Genomic DNA, 21,364 nt, shown 5'->3' with positions numbered 1-21,364 from the left:
TGGAAGAAAGGTAAAAAAGGGAGACTAATCAGTAGAGAGTTTCTTCACGGGGGGGGGGGGGGGGTTAAAATGTTCTGAAATTGAATAATAGTGGGGCGCCTGGGTGGCACAGTCGGTTGAGCGTCCGACTTCAGCCAGGTCACGATCTCGCGGTCCGTGAGTTCGAGCCCCGCGTCAGGCTCTGGGCTGATGGCTCAGAGCCTGGAGCCTGTTTCTGATTCTGTGTCTCCCTCTCTCTCTGCCCCTCCCCCGTCCATGCTCTGTCTCTCTCTGTCCCAAAAATAAATAAACGTTGAAAAAAAAAAAAAAAAGAATAATAGTAATAGATGCACAACTTTGTAAATATACCAAAATCACTAAATCATATGCTTTCAAAGGGTGGATTTTACAGTGTGTGAACAAATTAAAGATACAATAAAAATACAGTGAAAACAAAGGAAAAAAGCAAAAGAAATATTAACAGCAACATACATATTTTCTTGGATCTAGCCCTGCAAGAAGACTGTAATTCTCACTTCACTCCAAAAGGTTTGGATACATGATTTGCTTTGGCCAATAAAATCTAGATAGAAGTTACATCTACAACTCCCTAACAGACACTTTAAGGTATTTCCACTCTATCTCTTTTGCATCTGCCACAGGTCTGGTTTATCCTGGATAAGGGGTGGTCATTAGTCCTGGAATAAGGAAGTATGGAACAAAGATGTACTCAACTTGCAGCTTAAAATGAATATGAAATGTGAGGAAGAAATAAAACTTTGTTTTTGTAATTTTTAAAAAAGTAAATGGTAAATATTATAAGGCAAAGATCATTCATGTGTATTTTTAAAAGATATAAATATATGTTGCCTAGCTGAGGAACTTTAAAGGCTGGAAAATGTATAATATTTTAACACTATTCAAAAGAAAGGTACAATGACTATGTAGATTTCTAAGCAAACAGTATTACCAAGGATAAAGAAAGGGTTTCACAAGAGGGCATAACAAACCTAAATGTTTAAATACTTAATAAGTACAACTTCAAGATACATGAAACAAAAACTGAAATAATTTAAAGAGAAACAGACAAATCCACAATTATAGTTGGGATTTTCCATACTCTTCTGTCCATATCCGATATCAAAAGTAAACAGAAAACCAGAAAAGAAATAGTAGACTTAAACATTATCAATCCATTTTAATCAACTAATGTTTATAGAATACTCTACCGAACAGTTTAATATACCCTCTTCTCAAGTTCACATAAAATGTTTACCAAAATAATATTCAAGATCATAAAAGAATTCTCAATAAATTTAAATGGCTTTTGTTAAACAGGGCTTAAAAATATACAGCACCAAACAAATACTAGAAAAGAAGAAAGATCACAAAGACATTACATATAAATGTAAAAAAAATCGTAAGACAACTACAGATCAATATTTACCCTGAACAAAGATGCAAAAATTCCAAATACAATTTTAGCAGATCAAATCCAACAATATTTTGTAAAGACAATTTATCACAACCAAGTGGGATTATCTCAGGAATGCAAAGTTGGTTTAACATTCAAAAATTAATGTAATTCACCATATCAGACTATAAAAGGAACACTACATGATCATTTCAGTAAATGGAGAAAAAGCATTTGACAAAATCCAAAATCTATTTCTTTTAAACTCTAAGCAAATGAGGAAGATAAAGAAACTTCCTCAATCTGATAAAAGTCATCTACAAAAGCCTACAGTTAACATATTTAATGTTTCATCCCTAAGATCAGGAAAACAAAATGTACGTTCACCACTTACATTCAAATTTGTACTCAAGGCACTGGCCAGTTGTAATAAGGCAAGAAAAAGAAATAAAGGCATCCAGATTGGAAAGAAGAAGTGAAAGTGCTTTAATCAGAGTTAACATCCTCATTCACATTACAAAATCTAATGTAATCTATAAAAATAAAAACAACAAAACCTACCAGAACAACAAGTTTAGCAATGCAGTAGGATATATAAGGGAATACAGTTCAATCAAAGCCTCAGTAAGTGTTTTTGTGGAAATTAACAATTTGTTTTAAAATTCATATGGGAATCCTGAGAAACTTAACAGAAACCCATGGGGGAGGGGAAGGAAGAAAAAAAAAAAAAGAGGTTAGAGTGGGAGAGAGCCAAAGCATAAGAGACTCTTAAAAACTGAGAACAAACTGAGGGTTGATGGGGGGTGGGAGGGAGGGGAGGGTGGGTGATGGGTATTGAGGAGGGCACCTTTTGGGATGAGCACTGGGTGTTGTATGGAAACCAACTGACAATAAATTTCATATATTGAAAAAAAAAAAAAAGAAATGTTCCAAATTAGGTATTTTAGGAAAGGTATAGGTTATTTTTTCAAAATATTCTTCCCGGTTTTAAAAAAAAATAAAATCTTTTGCATTAAAAAAATTAATTAATAAAATAAAATAAAATTCATATGGGAATGTTAAGTTCCAAAAATAGTCAAAATGGAGAACTAAGTTGGAAGATTAACACTATCTCATTTTAAGATGTATTATAAAGTTACAGTAATCAAAACTGTACTGTATTGGCATTAAGACAGAAAACACACCAATGGAACAACTAATTTTTGACATAAGTGCAAAAATATTTAAGTCAAGAAAGGGTAGCCTTTTCAACAAATGGTACAGGAACAATTAAATATGCATATTCAAAATATGAATTTTGATCTATACTTTGCTCCATATACAAAACTAACTCCAAACTGATGAGATCTAGGGGTGCCAGGGTGGCTCAGTCAGTTGAGACTCCTGATTTAGGCTCAGATCATGATCTCACAGTTCGTGAGCTCCAGCCCCACATCAGGCTCTATGCTCACAATGCAGAGCCTGCTTGGGATTCTCTCTCTCTCACCCTCTCTCTCTCTCTCTCTCTCTCTGTCCCCTCCCACTCATGCTGTCTCTCTCTCTCTAAAAATAAACTTAGGGGCACCTGAGTGGCTCAGTCGGCTGAGCATCCAACTTCAGCTCAGGTCATGATCTCACGGTTTGTGAGTTCAAGCCCCGCGTCGGGCTCTGTGCTGACAGCTCAGAGCCTGGAGCCTGCTTCGGAATCTGGGTCTCCCTCTCTCTCTGCCCCTCCCCTGCTCATGCTCTGTCTCTCTCTGTCTCAAAAATAAATAAAACATCTAAAAATAAACTTAAAAAAACAAAAAAACACCGCTTTAAAAAAAAAAGGATCAGACCTAAACAAAACTTTATAAAAAAACTTCTGTAAAAAAATACAGGCATCAAGCTATGTGACCTTGAGTCATCAAAAGGACAATCCATAAAAGAACAATTTCAAACTGGACAATCAAAATTTACAACTTCATCAAAATTTACAACAAAAGATACTGTTAAGAGAATGGTAAGCCACAGACTAGGAAAAAATATTTCAAAACATATTATGTGACGTTGAAAAAAAAAAAAACATATTATGTGAAAAGAATTCATATTCCAAATGTTCAAGGAACTCTTAAAATACAATAATAAGAAAGCAAACAACCTAATTTTAACAGGCAAAAAATTCAAACAGACATTTTATCAAAGAAGATACATCAATGGCAAATAAGCACATAAAAAGATGCTCAACACCATTAGGAAATGCAGATTAAAACTACAAGATACCAGGGGCCTAGGTGGCTTAGTCAGTTGAGCGTCCAACTTTGATTTCAGCTTGGGTCATGATCTCAATGGTTCGTGGGTTCGAGCCCTGTGTCAGCCTCTGTGCTGAGAAGGGATTCTCTGCCTCTCTCTCTCTGCCCCTCCCCTGCAAGTGCTGTCTCGGTCTCTCTCAAAAATAAACTTCAAAACAACACAAAAAAACTACAAGATACCAGTATATGTTAGCTAAAATTAAAGACTATACCAAGTATTGGCAAGGATGTAGAGGAACTGAAATTTTCATATACTGTTGGTGGGAATGTGAAAAAGTATAGGCCCTTTGGAAATAGTTTGGCAGTTAAATGTTCACCTATCATATAAACCAGCCATTCCAATTCTAGGTATTTGCTCAGGAAAAATGAAGCATTCGTCTATCTGTACAAAGGTGTGCATACAAATATTTACAACATTTCATAATAAAGAGTGAATAAACTAGCATATATCCATACTATACAATACCACTAAGCAAGTAAAAAAATGAACTATTCACACACACTACAACATGGATGAATCTCAAAATAACCATGCTGAGTAAAATACACCAATAAAAAAAGTGCATACTCTATTATTCTATTTCCATAAAATTCTAGAAAATGCAAACTAATCTACGTAACTGTAAGAGATCAATGGCTGCCTGGGGATGCAAAGGAGAATAATGAATATGTTTGTTTTCTTGCCTTTGGTGATTATTTCACAGATATATACATATGTCAAAACCAATCAAACTGCACACAAATATGTGTAGTTTATATGTCAATTATATATGAAAAAAAGCTGTTAGAAGTTATGTTCTTACTCTTAAAGCCAATGGTAGTATACATCTTGACTGAACACAAAAGAGGGCTCTTCCAATGATTCTTTTGTATCTGAAGCCCAAAATAGATTCTGATAATAATATAGTGAAGGGACACACAGGGTCCAGAGTATACATTGCTAACAAATGACTATTCTATTTCATGCCCATTAAGAGAAAAAGATACTGCCTTCTATGAAAAAACTGAATGAAGAGATTTCCTACTCTAAACCATAAATCAACCATCCACCCTAAATTAAATTACTTTACAAATTAACCAAAGGGGCTACTTATAGAGTTTAAATCAAAGATGGCAGTTTTGGGGCACCTGGATGGTTCAGTTGGTTAAGCATCCAACTGTTGATCTTGGCTCAGGTCATGATTTCACAGTTCGAGAGTTCGAGCCCCGTGCTGGGCTCTATGCTGACAGCATGAGCTTGTTTGGGATATGGTCTCTTCCTCTTTTTGCTCCTTCCCTGCTTACACACACACACACACACACACACACACACACACTCTCTCTCTCTCTCTCTCTCTCTCTCAAAATAAACTTTAAAAAAATAAAAATGGTAGTCTTATTTGCCTTAACAAAATTCTAAAATTCAGTAACAATTTAGGGAATTTGCTATATTAACAAAAAACATCTCTAAAGCCAGGAGGAAATTTTAATACAACTTTACTTTTAAGACCAACTCCTCCAAAAAAGACGTGAATACTTTTGTTAAGTAATTTTGACAAACAAGGAGCCGAAGACTAGAAAATAAACATTCTAAAAAAAGTAAATTTTGATTATGGCATATATACATAAATGAATGGCTGAGTTCACATAACTGCAGAGAGAGAAAAGCCAAGCAACCTCACTCACCTATTTTGTTCCTCCAGTTTAGCCAGGAGTTCTAAGTCGTCTGGACTCAACTGTGAAGGGGAAGATGGTGAAAGGGCTGGCGTGGATAGTGTGGTAGATGAGGATGTAGTGTGTAATGAGGCAGATGGACTTGCCACCTGACTGGCCATCTGACTGACTGTATGTGATACTGTGTTCTTCACCCATGAGAGAGTAGAACTCAGCTTTTCTGCAACCTTGTCTGTCGCCACCTACAAATAAAAATTAAAGTTGAAAATATTTTAGTTTTACTACATTTATTACCAAGAACTTGGTAACCCTGTTAAGTTTTACTTAATAACCACCATCACAATATTTTCTTTGAGGTGATAAAGGTAAAACCTACTTTACCAACGATTAGCCTAACATTAGCTTTTGGGAAATATTTATTTCAATTCTGCAATGTGAACAAACTAGAACAGTGTTTTCCAAACTACAGGTTGAAACTCATCAGGGAGTAATATAATCTACATGAGAAATAAAACCAGCATTTTTGAAAAATGAGAAAGAACAGGGGCACCTGGGTGGCTCAGTCAGTTAAACATCTGACTGTTGATTTCAGCTCAGGTCACGATCTTGTAGTTATGAGATCAAGCCCCATGTCAGGTTCTGTGCTGGGTGTGGAGCCTGCCTAAGATTCTCTCACCCCTTCCCTCTGCCAATACCCTGCTAATGTGCAAGCGCTCTCTCTCTTACAAAAAAAAAAAAAAAAAGGAAAATAACAAAAAATATCAGTGTCAATATATACTGTCTTATGAAATTGTTTCAGTTACATGTGTGTATTAAAACTACATACTACATGTAGATATAATTCATGAGCGTACTGAGTTGGGATATAAAACGTATTCTGTAGGGACACCTGGGTGGCTCAACTGGTTGAGCGTTTCACTCTTGATTTCAGCTCAGGTCATGATCCCCAGGTCGTGGGATCGAGCCTTGCACAGGGCTCCACACTGAGCCTGCAGCCTACTTGAGATTCTCTGCTCTCTCCCTCTGCTGCCCCCCCACCCCAATTAAAAAAAAAAAAATGTATTCTGTAGTCAAAATCATTTGAAAGCCAAGGATTAAAATATGTCCATTTGGTGATAAGGATAGGAGAATGCTGTAACATTACTAATAATTCAATAAAAACTGGGTTTGCTTAGCATAAGACATAATGAGACTCATGACATCTGTCTTCAAACAACAACAGAGTATTTTTAAAAAAGAGAGACTTTTTCTAGAGAACAAAATTATGATAAATGGTTGAGTTAGCAGAGTGGGAAAGATGCAAGACACAATTTTCACATAGTTGGAACTACTCAGAAATAAAATGGCATGCCTAGAAAGAGGAGACATTCCCATCACTGGCTAAAATAAAGCAGTAGTTATTAACAGCCAAACATCACAAGTTTAAGATAACTTTCTAAGTAAGCAACCAGAACTTAAAAAGCCCTTAAGATCTCAATCTCTCTTTACCCAAAGGATACAAAAATGCTGATTCGAAGGGGCACACAGACCCCAATGTTTATAGCAGCACTATCAACAACAGCCAAAGCATGGAAAGAGTCCAAATGTCCATTGACTGATGAATGGATAAAGAAGATGAGTTATATAGAGAGAGAGTGGAATATTTCTTGATGATCAAAAAGAATGAAATACTGGGACAGGCAGCCGCCGCGATGGACGTGTCCCTCATGATCAGTTGCCACAAGACCACCATCTTCATGGACGCCAAGGAGTCGAGTACCATGTTTGAGCTGAAGCGCACCGTCGAGGGCATCCTCAAGCAGCCGCCTGGTGAGCAGCAGCTGTACAAGGATGACCAACTTCTGGATGATGGCAAGACACTGGGAGAGTGCGGCTTCACCAGTCAGACGGCAGGGCCACAGGCCCCAGCCACCGTGGGGCTGGCCTTCCGGGCAAATGAAGCTTTCAAGGCCCTGCGCATGGAGCCCTTCTCCAGTCCACCCGAGCTGCCCGATGTAATGAAGCCACAGGACTCAGGAAGCAGCGCCAACAAACAAGTGGTGCAGTGAGAAGGCCCCAGGCCCATCCCCAGTGCCCCCCCACCAATAAAAGAGATTTGGGTGTCAAAAAAAAAATGAATGAAATATTGTCATTTGCAACAATGTGGATGGAACTAGAATGTATTATGCTAAGTGAAATAAGTCAGAGAAAGACAAATAGCACATGATTTCATTCATATGTGGAATTTAAGAAACATAACTGATGAACATAGGGTAAGGGAAGGAAAAATAAGATAAAAACAGAGAAGGAAGCTAACCAGAAGAGACTCTTAAATACAGAGAACTGACAGTTGCTAGAAGGGTACTGGGTAGGTGATAGGTATTAAAGAGAGCACTTGTTGGGATGAGCACTGGGTATTATTGTAAATCATGAATCACTAAATTCTACTCCTGAAACCATTATTACACTATATGTTAACTAACTTGGATTTAAATAAAATTAAAAAAAAAGAAATAGCAAGTGTTGGCAAGGATGTGGAGGGAAAAGAACCCTTGTATGCGGCTGGCAGAAATGTAAATCAGTGCAGCCACTGTGGAAAGCACTCTGGAGGTTCCTCAAAAAATTAAAAACAGAAACACCAAATGATGCAGAATCCCACTTCTAGGTACGTAACCAAAGAAAATTAAAACAGGAGGGGCGCCTGGGTGGCTCAGTCGGTTAAGCATCTGACTTCAGCTCAGGTCATGATTTCACCACTCGTGAGTTCAAGCCCTGCATCGGGCTCTATACTGACAGCTCAGAGCCTGGAGCCTGCTTCAGATTCTGTGTCTCCCTCCCTCTCTGCCCCTCTCCCACTCATACTCTGTCTCTTTCTCTCACAAATAAGTAAACATTAAAAAATATATACTTAAAAAAATTAAAATATTTAGAAAATTAAAATGGGATAAAAATATAGATGTAAAAAAACTACCTCTGATATTCAGTGCATTACACATATGTCCACATATTCATAAATCATGCCCAACTCCTAAGCAGATTCAGCTGCAAAATAAAATACATAAATAATATTCAAACATGCCATTACTTCACTAATGAAAAAAAATGTAAATAAAAGCCATATTTGAATACCTATGTAACACTAAACATTCTTAATGACGTGAGTTTACAAAATAAGGTGTAATAGGCTTTTTAAGGGACTGTATTTTCTAAAAACTATCATAAAAAGAACTGCTTGATTATGAAGTACTTAGACATATAAAAGCTAAAAAACTATGAAGTGCTTTTATGTGCTCTGACAAGATCTTAAATTTTATAACTAAATGGCTAAAGCACTGCCAATTATTTTCGGAATCAGCATATTCTCATCTAATCTTAGTTATATATAGCAATTCATACACACAGAAATTAAAACACCAAGACATAGGGGCACCTGGGTGGCTCAGTCGGTTGGCATCTGACTTTGGCTCAGGTCATGATCTCACAGTCTGTGAGTTCATGCCCTGCGTCGGGCTCTGGGCTGACAGCCCGGAGCCTGGAGCCTGCTTGAGATTCTGTGTCTCCCTCTCTCTCTGCCCCTCCCCCATTCATGCTCTGTCTCTGTCTCAAAAATAAAAATAAACATTAAAAAAAAAAAAAAGACACCAAGACATAAATTCTACCCAGATTATTTTAGCAAATACTATTCTCTTCATAGGTTGTCCAAGGGTTTTCTTACCAGAATACACAGATAACTCTCTTTCTACCCCTCTGCCCCCATTTCCTCCACCACAACCCAGCAGGAAAATTTGATGTAAGGAAAAGATAAAATGGAAAAGGGATTCTAAGGTCATAGTTAAGCAACTCAACATGACACTGGAACTTCTAAGACAAAGATTTGATTACAAGTGCTGAAAAGGGCCAAAGTTTTATTAACCTAAGAACACTTGTCTGGGAATGCAAGCTGGTGCAGCCACTCTGGAAAACAATATGGAGGTTCCTCAAAAAACTAAAAATAGAACTACCCTATGGCCCAGCAATTGCACTACTAGGCATTTATCCAAGGGATACACATGTGCTGTTTCGAAGGGATACATGCACTCCCATTTTTATAGCAGCACTATCAACAATAGCCAAAGTATGGAAAGAGCCCAAATGTCCATCAATGGATGAATGGATAAAGAAGATGTGGTGTATATATATACAACGGAGTATTACTCGGCAATCAAAAAGAATGAAATCTTACCATTTGCAACTACGTGGATGGAACTGGAGGGTATTATGCTAAGTGAAATTAGTCAGAGAAAGACAAAAATCATATGACTTCACTCATATGAGGACTTCAAGAGACAAAACAGATGAACATAAGGGAAGGGAAACAAAAATAATATAAAAACAGGGAGGGAGACAAAACAAAAGAGACTCATAAATATATGCAGAACAAACTGAGGGTTACAGGAGGGGTTGTGGGAGGGAGGATGGGCTAAATGGGTAAGGGGCACTAAGGAATCTACTCCTGAAATCATTGTTTCACTATATGCTAACTAATTTGGATATAAGTTTTAAAAAATAAAAAATAAAATTAAAAAAAATAAAAATAAAATAATAATGGGGGGAAAAAAGAATACTTGTTATTTTCAGTAACTCATTTTAGAACTTACTTCTCTTAGAAACAGTATTATAGAAGGGATAAGGGGACACTTTCTGTTGAGGGAAGAATCCCCAATAAAGACAAGAAGGATACAGTAGGGGACCCAAGGAAAAGAAGCACAGGGCAGATCATTTAGGTTTCCAGGCAAAAGAAGTCCTTGACAGTGCATGGACCAGTGCACAGCTTCTCAACCCAAAAAGCCAGACAGGAACCAAAGACTAATTTAGCCAGTCTTCCTTTAAAAGGTCAGAGCCATCCGTGGTAGGTAACAAGATAACCTACTATAATTTGCAATCCTACTGATTTTTTCTACATAAATACAACTACAAATTCAGTTGTAAAGATGGCACTAATTTGTATCTCTAAATCACAGTAATCAGAAAACCTGACGTAAAATTTACAGAAAAATGTTAACCTTTAATGATACCAACCATTAATTTCAAATATACTTACAACATTCAAAAATTAATACCTCATATTTTCATTATATAAAAGTTCTCTACCAGAGTTAATTGTAGAAAAGGCAAAAGATTCCTATTTTTTGCTTTCATTTATTAAAACAAATAAATTTACCATACCCCTTCTGCATACTGTAGCAACAGGCTTCCATTTAAAAAGTTTGGAATAAAAATAAAAAATAAAAAAAATAAAAAATAAAAAAATAAAAAATAAAAAGTTTGTAATAACCAAGAGCACAATCCTGAAATCCTTTCAACCTTGCTGAAATTCAGCTAAAATGAGATTCAATCTAGAACTACTGAAGGCTCAACAACTCATCTTCAAATGTTAAATACTTAAATATAACTGGAGTATTTAATTGCAGTTGTACTTTGATCAAGTTTCATACTCATGGTTCCAGAAATTCCATAGGGCTCATTTTTCATATATCATCATGTTCTATTTTTCTTTCAACTCTACAGTACTTTTCTAAATCTCTACCCTACCACCTCTAAATCTCCTTCCCTCATCCTATGGTAAACTGAGGTCATGAATACATAATAAATCTGACAATGCCATTACGTCACAAAGTTCCTGTCTACCTCATAGAGGAGTTAAGCACTTACTTTTAAATATGAACATACTTTGAAAAGGTTAAAACCATCATTATAAACGTTTAGTAATCAGGCACAAATGACCACATATTGTAGGATTCCATTTAGATAAAATGTCCAGAATAGGCAAATTCAGAGACATAAAGTATATCAGTGGCTTCAAGGGGCTAGGAGAATGACATAGGATTTATTTTTGGAAAGACAAAATGCTCTGGGATTCTACTGTGGTGATGGTTACACAACTGTGTGAATATACTAAATGCCACTGAACTGCACACTTTAAATGAGTGGATTTATAGTATGTGAATTATATCTCAGTTTTAAAAGGGCTTAGTAAATCTCAGAAAACTACATATGATTCCAACCATACAAAAAAAGGCAAAATGATGGGGACAGTAAAAAGATCAGTAGTTGTTAAGGTTTGGGGAGGGATGAACAGGCAAAGAGCACAGAGGATTTTTAAGGTGGTAAAAATACTCTGTATAATACCATCATGATGGATATTTGTCATTACACACTTGATCAAATCCATACAATGCACAACACTAAGAGTGAACTCTAATGTAAACTACGGACTTTGGGTGATTATGATGTGTCAATGTAGGAACATGACACATAAACCACTCTGTTGGGGAAGGCTGATAAAGGGGGAAGCCAAGCGTGTTGCAGGGCAGAAAGTGTACGGGAAATCTCTGTACTTTCCACTCAATTTTGCTGTGAATCTAAAACTGTTCTTAAAGAAAAAGTAAAATCTTAATAATAAAGTTTAGTAGGAATCTTATAGATTACTACAATATTTGAATAGTATATCCCATGAAAAACAATCATGGTTCCTCTATTGCTCTGTATTTTATTGGAAGTTATAAGGATACTCTTGAGGAACCTGGGTGGCTGAGTCGGTGAAGTGTCTGACTGTGGCTCAGGTCATGATCTCGCAGTTCGTGGGTTCAAGTCTCGCGTGGGGTTCTGCGCTGGTGGTATGGAGCCTGCTTGGGATTTTCTCCCTCTCTGCCCCTCCCCTGCTTGTGCAAAATAAATAAATAAAAACGTAATTAAAAAAAAAAGTAATAAGGATACTCTTAACTGCCAGTAATTACTATTTTTATTTAATTTTTATTCCAGTATAGTTAACATAGTGTTATATTGGTTTTAGGCGTACAATATAGTGATTTAATAATTTTGTATGTTAGTGCTTATCAACATAAGTAGCTCTTAATCCTCTTTACCTATTTTACCCACACACCCCCACCCACCCCCACTCTGGTAATCCGGTTGTTCTTGAGCCTATTTTTTGTCTTCTTTTTTCCCCTTTCTTCATTTGTTTCTTAAGTCCCACATGAATGAAATCATATGCTATTTGTCTTTCTCTGACTTATCTCACTTAGCATTATACTCTCTAGCTCCATCCATGTCACTGCAAATGGCAAGACTTCTTTTCATGGCTGAATAATATTCTAGTGTGTACACATATGTATATATGTGTGTACATATATGTATACATAAACATCTTTTTGTGTTAGTGTTTTCATATTCTTTGAACAAATACCCATTACTGGATCATATGGTAGTTCTACTTTTATTTTTTAATTTTTTTTAATGTTTATTTTTATTTTTGACAGAGAGCAGAGACATAGTACAAGCAGTGGAGGGGCAGGGAGAGAGGGAGACACAAAATCTGAAGAATGCTCCAGGCTTTGAGCTGTCAGCAAAGAGCCCAACATGGGGCTCGACCCCACAAACTGTGAGATCATGACCTGAGACTAAGTCAGACACAACCAACTGAGCCACCCAGGTGCCCCTGTATTTTTATAAGGAAGCTCCATACTGTTTTCCACAGTGGCTGCACCAATTTGCATTCTCACCAACAGGGCAAAACGGTTCCTTTTTCTCCACATCCTGGCCAACACTTGTTTCTTGTGTTTTTAACTTTAGCCATTCTGACTTGTATGAGGTGCTATCTCATTGTAGTTTTGATCTGCATTTCTGTGATAAGTGACATTGAGAATCTTTCAATGTGTCTGTTGACCATATGTATGTCATTGGTGGAGAAATGTCTTCATGTCTTCTGCTTATTTTTAAATTGCATTTATTATTTGGGTGCTGAGTTGTGTAAGTTCTTTATGTATTTTGGACACTAACCTTTTGTCAGACATGTCATTTGCAAGTATTTTCTCCCATTCAGTAAGTTGCCTTTTAGTTTTGTTGATTGGTTCCTTTGCTGTGCAGAAGTTTTTACTTTTACATAATCCCAATAGCTTTTTTTTTTTTGCTTTTGTTTCTCTTACCTCAGGAGACATATCTAGAAAAATGTTGCTATGGCCAATGTCAGAGAAATTACTGCCTGTGCTCTCTTCAAGGATTTTAATGGTTTCAGGTTCACATTTAGATCTTTAATCCAATTTTTGTGTATGGTGTAAGAAATGGCCTAGTTTCATTACTTTGCATGATACTGTCCAGTTTTCCTAACACCATTAGTTGAAGAGACTTTTTCTCATTGCATATTCTTGCCTCCTTTTTTGAAGATTAAATGACAATCATGGGTTTATTTCTGAGCTCTCTATTTTATTCCACTGATCTATGTGTCTATATTTTATGCCAATACCCTAGTGTTTTGATTACTACAGCTTTGTAGTATATCTTGAAGTCGGAGGTTGTGACACCTCCAACTTTTTTAATTCTTCAAGATTGTTATGGCAGGGCACCTGGGTGGCTCAGTCAGTTAGGTGTCCAACTTCAGCTCAGGTCATGGTCTCGTAGTTTAGGAGTTCAAGCCCTGCATCAGGCTCTGTGCCAACAGCTCAGAGTTGGAGCCTATTTCGGATTCTGTGTCTCCCTCTTTCTCTGCCCCTCCCCCACTCTTGCTCTGTCTCTTCTCTGCCTCTCTGCCCCCCGCTCAAAAATAAACATTAAAAATTTTTACTGTACACACTGTATGTCAGTCAATTTGACAATAAATTATATTTAAAAAAATAACAAAAACAGGGGCGCCTGGGTGGCTCAGTCAGTTAAGCATCCAACCTCAGCTCAGGTTATGATCTCACAGTCCATGAGTTCGAGCCCTGCATTGGGCTCTGTGCTGACAGCTCAGAGCCTAGAGCCTGCTTCAGATTCGGTGTCTCCCTCTCTCTCTGCCCCTTCCCTGCTCATGCTCTGTCTCAAAAATAAATAATAAAAATTTTTTAAAAAAAGAAAGAAAGAAAGAAAGGAAGATCGTTACAGCTATTCGAGGTCTTTTGTGGCTCCAAATTTTAAGATTTATTGTTCTAGTTCTGTGAATGTTATCTTGATAGAGACTGCATTAAATCTGTAGACTTCTTTGAGTAGTATAGACATTTAAGAGTATCTTCTAATTCATGAGTATGGAAAGTCTTTCTATTTGTTTATGCCATCTTCAATTTCTCTCGTCAATATTTTATAGTTTCAGAGTACAAGTCTTTCCTCTCCTTGGCTAAGTTTATTCCTAAGTATTTTATTATTATTCGTACAATTGTAAATGGAATTTTCTTAATTTCTCTTTCTGTTGCTTCATTATTGATGTACAGAAATGCAATGGATTTCTGAATATTGATTCATATCCTGCAACCTTACTAAATTAATCAGTTCTAGTCGTTTTTTGGTGGACTGTTTAGGGTTTTCTATATAAGGTATGTCATCTGCAAAGTCAGTTTTACTTCTTCCTTACCAATTTGAACGCCTTTTATTCTTTTTTTTTCTTGTCTGACTGCTGTGCTTAGGACTTCCAATGCTGTGAATAAAAGTGGTAAGAGTAGACATCCTGACCTCAGGGGAAAGAGCTCTATTGTCTTGTTCCTGACCTCAGGGGAAAGAGCTCTATTTTTCACCACTGAGTATGATGTTACCTGTGAGTTTTTCATATATGGCCTTGATTATATTGAGGTATGTTTTCCTCTAAATCTACTTAATTGAGGGATTTTATCCTGAATGGGTGTTATACTTTATCAAATGATTCTTCTGCATCTATTAAAATTATCACATGGTTTTTATCCTTTCTCTCGTTATGTGATGTTACCAAGTTGATTGATTTGCAAATATTGAACCACCCTTGCAAACTAGGAATAAATCCCACTTGATCATGGTAAATGGCTTTTTTAAGTATTGTTAGGTCTGGTTTGCCAATATTTTGAGGACTTTTACATTTATATTCATCAGAGATAGTGACGCATAGTTCTCTTTTTTTATACTGTCATTATCTGGTTTTTTTTATCTGGGTAATGCTGGCCTCATGGAATCAATTTGGAAGTTTTCCTTCCTCTTCTATTTTCTGGAATAGTTTGAGAAAAATAGGTATTAATTCTTCTTTAAATGTCTGGTAGAATTCCCCTATGAAACTATCTGGTCCTGGACTTTAGCTTATTAAGTTTTTTTGTTTTGTTTTGCTTTTTGGGTTTTTATTTATTTATTTTTATTCTTTATTTGAGAGAAAGAGAGTGCAAGTGGGGGAGGAACAGAGAGGGAAGAAGACACAGAATGCGAAGCAAGCTCCAGGCTCTGAGCTGTCAGCACAGAGCCCAATGTTGGGCTCAAATCCACATGCTGTGGGATCATGACCTGAGCAGAAGTCAGATGCTTAACCAACTGAGCCACCCAGGCACCCTTATTAAGTTTTTGATCACTGATTCAATTTCATTGCTAGTAACTGGTCTGTTCAAACTTTCTAATTTTTCCTGATTCAGTTTTGGAACGTTGTATGTTTCTAGAAATTTATCCATTTCTTCTAGGTTGTCCAATTTGGGGGGCATATAATTTTTCATAATGTTATCTTATAATCCTTTGTATTTCTGTAGCATCCAGTTGTTACTCCTCTTTCATTTCTGATGTCTGATGTTGAGTTTTGTTTTTTTTTTTTGAGAAGTCCAGCTAAAGATGTATCGATTTTGTTGATATTCCCAAAGAGTCAGCTCCTGCTTTCATTGATCAGTTCTACTATTTTTTGTTTTTGTTTTGTTTGTTTTTAGTTTCTATTATTTCTGCTCTAATCTTTACTATTTTCCTCCTTCTATGGTTTTGGATTTTGTTCTTTTTCTAGTTCCTTTAGATGTAAAGTTAGATTGTTTGATTTTTTTTTTATTAATTTGGTAGTTTGAGATTTTTCTTGCTTCTTGATGTAGGTCTGTATTGCTACAGACGTGCCTTTTAGAACAGCTTTTGCTGTTTCCCAAAGATTTAGGACTGTTTTGCTTTCATTAACCTATTTAACGTCCATGTACTTGTGTTCTTTCCAGATTTTTTTTCCTGTTGATTTCTAGTTTCATAGCATTGTGGCTGAAAAGATGAATGTTAGGATTTTGATTTTTTTTTTTTAATTTGTTGAGACTTGTTTTGTGGCCTAACATGTGATCTATTCTGGATAATGTCCATATGCATGTGAAAACAATGTGTATTCTGCTGTTTTAGGATGGAATGTTCTGAATGATTAGTTAAATCCATCTGATCCAATGTGTCATTCAAAGCCACCGTTTCCTTGCTGATTTTGTTTAGATGACCAAATCCTCTATTATTTTATTACTGTCCATTATTTATGTTTGTTATTAGCTTCTTTATATATTTGGGTGCTTCCATGTTGGGTGCATAAATGTTTACATCTGTTGTATCTTCTTATTAGATTGTTACCTTTATGATTATATAGTGTCCTTCTTTGGTTCTTGTTACAGTCTTTGTTTTAAAGTCTATTTTGTCTGATAGGAGTATTTCTACCCCACTTTTCATATCCATTTGCATGATAAATACTTCTCCATCCTTTCACTATCAATATGCACGTGACTTTAGGTCTGAAATTAAGACTCTTGTAGGCAGCATATAGATGGGTCTTTTTTTTTTTTTTTTTTTTAAATTCAATCACCCTACGTCTTTTGATTGGAACATTTAGTCCATTTATATTCAGACTAATTATTGCTAGGTATGTATTTATTGCCATTTTGTTACTTGCTTTATGGTTGTTTTTTAGTTCTTCTCTATTCTCTTCTTCCCTTGCTCTCTTCTCTCATGATTAGTTGGCTTTTTTGGTGATGTTCTTGGGATTCCTTTCTCTTACTTTTTTCCTATCTATTATCAGTTTTTAATTTGTGGTTACCATTCAGATTGCATATAACATCTTCTGCATATACCAGTCTATATTAGGTTGATGGTTACTTAAGTCTAAACCTATTCTTTACTCTTCTCCCTCTCCTCCCACCACACTTTAGGTATACGGTGTCCTACTTTACATCCTATTATTTGTGAATCCTTTCACTGATTTTTACAGATACACTTATTTTTACTGTCTTTGCAGTTCCCACTTTAATTTTTATTATTATCTTATTTCAGAGAGAAAACACACACAAACAGGGGTAAAGGGGGCAGGGAGAAAGAAAGAGAACATCTTAAGCAGGCTCTACCCCCCAGCACAGAGCCTGATGTGGGGCTGGATCCCATGACCCTGGGATCATGACCTGAGATAAAATTAAGGGTTGGATACTCAAACGTCTGAGCCATCCAGGTGCCCCACGTGCTTCCGACTTTTCTTACTCTTACTTATGGTCTTTCCTTTCCACTCAGAGTCCCCTTTAACATTTTTTGTAGTGGTCATGAACTCCTTTAGCTTTATTTTTTCTGGGAAATTCTTGATCTCTCCTTCTGTTCTGAATGATAGCCTTGCTGGATAGGGTACTCTTGGCTGCAGGCTTTTTTCCTTTTAGCACTTTGAATATATCATGCCACTTCTATCTGGTCTGCAAAGGTTTTGCTGAAAAATCTGCTGATAGTCATATGGGGTTGCCCTTGTATGTAACAGTTTTCTTTTTTCTCGCTACTTTTAAATTCTCTCTTTATTACTACTTTTTGCCACTTTATTACTATGTGTCTGCCATGGACCTCTTAACTTGGATTTTATGACTATGTCAACCAATAATAAACATCAAAAGTGATTACAAAAAGAAGAAAAAAGTGATTACAAAGACTCACTTTGGAGACCCAGCAAACATGCTGTTGAGAAACAGCCCACATAGGGTCAAGTATAGGCTATTCTGGCTAACAGCCCCGCTGAGGTCCTAGCATCAACCACTAGACAGGACATCAAATGATTCTCTACCCTAGATAAAGAGTCAACCTCAGCCCTGAGTCTTCCCAGTCTACTTCTCAGTAATCTCCCTTCTCCTAATGCTCTGTCCAAATTCCTCACCCACAGAATACATGGACATACTGAAACAACTATTTTAAACCACTAAGTTTTATGGTAGTTTGCTATACCACTGTATGAACTGGAAGAGTATCATAGGATCTTGCAAAACAAAAACATTCGATAATGCTTAAAATGAAATAAAACCAAGAAATTAAAATATAAAGTAAGACATCATTCTGAAATTGTTTTTGAGGGGATGGTGGGCTCACATAGTTGAGAAAAAAACATCTTTTTATATACCTGTAGTGTGATATAAGTAGAAACAAGGGCAGTACACCAAGAAAACATATGACATTAGAACCAGAAAATTAGATTAATGTTTGGAGGCCTGAGAGAACAGCATTTAATTTAGTTAGGAAATTTTACTACTGATTTGTGGCTCAGAGTCAAATGCATTTAAACCACATCATTACTTTTCCACTGCTGTTAAAATGGCATTTTGATTAGTATGCTAAAGCAATGCCAAGAAATAAGAATTTCAAGACAGGCTTTTGTTTTACAAGTTGAGTGTTTATTTAAAGAACCTTGTTTTTTTAAGTATTTATTTTGAGAGAAAGAGAGAGAGCACACACATGGGACGGACAGAGAGGGAGAGAGAGAATCCCACACGGGCTCCATGCTGTTAGTGCAGACTCCAATGCAGGGCTTGATCCCATGAACCATAAGACCATCATCTGAGCCTAAACCAAGAGTCAGACGCCTGACCAACTGAGCCACCCAGGCACCCCCTGTTGTTTTTTGAAGAATCTTGGTTGTTTTTATATTGAACTGACTTTTTTATTTAAATAGACTCCATGCCTAGCACGGAGCCCAACACAGGGCTTGAACTCACAACCTTGTGATCAAGACCTGAGCTGAGATTAAGAGTTGGACACTTAACCAACTGAGTCAGCCAGGTGCCCCAAGCATCTTATTTTCTTGAGTGATATAATTAACTTAAACACCTTATTATAAATATTTGTATTTTCACTAAGAGACTAAAAAAAAGGAGAAACATATCAGTAAAGATATCCAAAAGAGTTTAGTTCAATGGCAAAACAATTTGTAATTAAATTTACATTTAAAAATTTTAGGTCATAGCTATAAAAAGGAATGAAGTACTGACATTCTGTAACATGGATTAATCATGAAAACATTATGCTAAATCAAAAAAGCCAGTCACAAAATACCACATATCATGATTCCATTTGTAAGAAATGTACAGAATAAGCATTATGTATAGACAGAAAGTTGATTAGTGATTGCTTAGGACTGGGGAGAGTGGAGGGATAGGGAGCTATAACTAAGGAGTACAAGGTTTCTTTTTGAGGTAATGAAATGTTCTAAAGTTTTCTGTAATTATGGATGCATAATCTGGATAAACTAAAAGCCACTGACCTGTACACTTTAAATGGATAAATTGTATAGTATGTGAGTCATGTATCAAGGAAGCAGTTTTTAAAATTTTTATGTATGAACAAATTTCTCCATAAAAATACAGCAGATTATGCAGGGAATGCCTGACAACCCTCCTCACCTCTAATCAAGTTTACATTTTTGAACATGTCCACTCTAAAACCTTCTGAACTGCTTCACTCTGGACTAGTTGCTCTCTACACCTGGTGCTCAACTGTCATCCAGGGATCTTCCTTCACTGTGATCCAGGTATTTCCTTCATGTCTCTTTGCATTGGATAATATTTCCTAAACCCTTTGCGTCTTCCTTTTTCTTAATACATTCTCTCATTTTGGTGGGACACCTCCTCTCCAAGCTTCCTAAAAAGTAAAACTGAGACACTGCCTATGTAAAAGTACCTTTATTCTACTCTAACACTTGAAAGTTCTGAGAGTTCAGCTTCATTATAAACTAAATTAGAAATAATTTTCCCTCAGAGTTTTGAAGATACTGACTTCAGTTTTCTTCCACCTTCCATTATCTTTGTTAAAGAGTCTGAAACCACTCTAATTCTATTAATTAGCCTGTTTCCCTTAAAATCTGGGAACTCCATCTTCTCTTTAGCCTCTTAGTTGTTAAAGTTTGCAATGAAATGCTTTGACATAAATATGTATATATTTACTTTTTATTGTGTTTAGCACTTTGATGGGCTCTTCTGAGTTTTCCTGATTTATTTCTCTGATGATATACTACCTGTATTTCCACTCTCTCTCAAATTCTTATTATTCAACTATTAACTATTATACTTCTTGGGCTGGCTTTCTGATTTCACCTTTCCTCCCAACGTAATCACTACTTTCCAAAAGTCCTTATTTCACACAGCCTCACTTGATATTGTTACAAGCAGGACCCCTTCGTGGTCGAGCACTGGGGCTTTGACATTAGAGACCTGGGTTCAACACCAGTTCCTCTACTTACTGCTAATATTAAGCCTCAGCTTCTTATTTACAAACTAGAGATGATAATAATAAATAAAATACACACAAAGTACTAAGCATATGTCTAGCACTCAATAAATGCAGCTATTTTCATACTATCTTTTTTTTCTTCTCCTACTTACTTCTCATGGCTTTTATGACATGTTCTTAGGGTTTTCCTTCTACTTCTCAGTAATCTTCTGTTGGATCCTTTCTATGCTTTATCAGATGTCCTCCACAAAACTATCTTTGGCCACCTCTTTTTTATTCTAGGCTGGATCAAATACAAACTCTGTACCCAAGTTCTAGTCATCTCTACCACTTACTAGCTGTGTGACCTGGGGCAATTTACCTAACCAATTGATGTCTCAATCCTTCATCTGAAAAATGTGGATTAATAAGCATATCTAAACAAAGACTAAAGGAGTTTGTGACCACTAAACCAGCCCGCAACAAGTATTAAAGGGGACTCTTTGGAGGGGGAGGAGTTAAGATGGTGGAGAAGTAGGCGGACTGGGATTTCCCTTGTTCCTCAAACACAACTGTATTGAGGTCAGAACACTTGAAATACCCAATAAATCAGTTTGCGAGGTGACAGAAAAATCTTCACAGGTGGAGGGAGACAGCTTGGCAGGACTGAGGTGCGTGTATGCAAAATGGGGGACATAGAGCAGCATGGGCACTGGAGGGATCACCTTCTGTGGAGAGAGAAAGGGACAGAAAGAGAGGCTGTGCATTGTGGTTTTGTGTTAGGACAAGAGGAAATCCTCTCCAGACCATGGACTGATTTATGAGAAATACAGAGAGTACCAGTCTCCACTCTGCAAACAGCTTTAGTTGCTGAAGAATGGAATTATCAAAA

The 21,364-nt window shown here is 36.6% G+C and overlaps 2 protein-coding genes across 2 annotated transcripts in view; one reads left to right on the top strand and one right to left on the bottom strand.

Moving 5' to 3' along the window:
• Nucleotides 1-21,364, bottom strand: part of EVI5 (ecotropic viral integration site 5) — a 240,691-nt gene that overhangs the window by 176,958 nt on the left and 42,369 nt on the right. Inside the window, exon 2 of the mRNA XM_047086056.1 lies at nucleotides 5,329-5,558. Coding sequence (XP_046942012.1) covers nucleotides 5,329-5,477 — 149 coding nt within the window. The 5' untranslated portion in view covers nucleotides 5,478-5,558. The remainder of the gene's footprint in view (nucleotides 1-5,328; nucleotides 5,559-21,364) is intronic.
• On the top strand, nucleotides 7,008-7,364 carry LOC124516626 (elongin-B-like). The gene has a single exon (XM_047086058.1). It carries the CDS (start codon nucleotides 7,008-7,010, stop codon nucleotides 7,362-7,364), a length of 357 nt encoding a protein of 118 aa, XP_046942014.1.

This window comes from Lynx rufus, unplaced genomic scaffold (genome assembly GCF_022079265.1).
Source record: "Lynx rufus isolate CCGP_SWC_20201006 ecotype Redwood Valley unplaced genomic scaffold, mLynRuf1.p SCAF_2, whole genome shotgun sequence".
Taxonomy (NCBI): domain Eukaryota; kingdom Metazoa; phylum Chordata; class Mammalia; order Carnivora; family Felidae; genus Lynx; species Lynx rufus.
Note: the sequence above shows the minus strand (reverse complement) of the source record. Positions and strands in the feature narration are given on the sequence as shown.

What these genes read in the sequence shown, in the direction of transcription:
- LOC124516626 (XM_047086058.1), top strand. Translation starts at nt 7,008, where the DNA reads ATGGACGTGTCCCTCATGATCAGTTGCCACAAGACCACCATCTTCATG.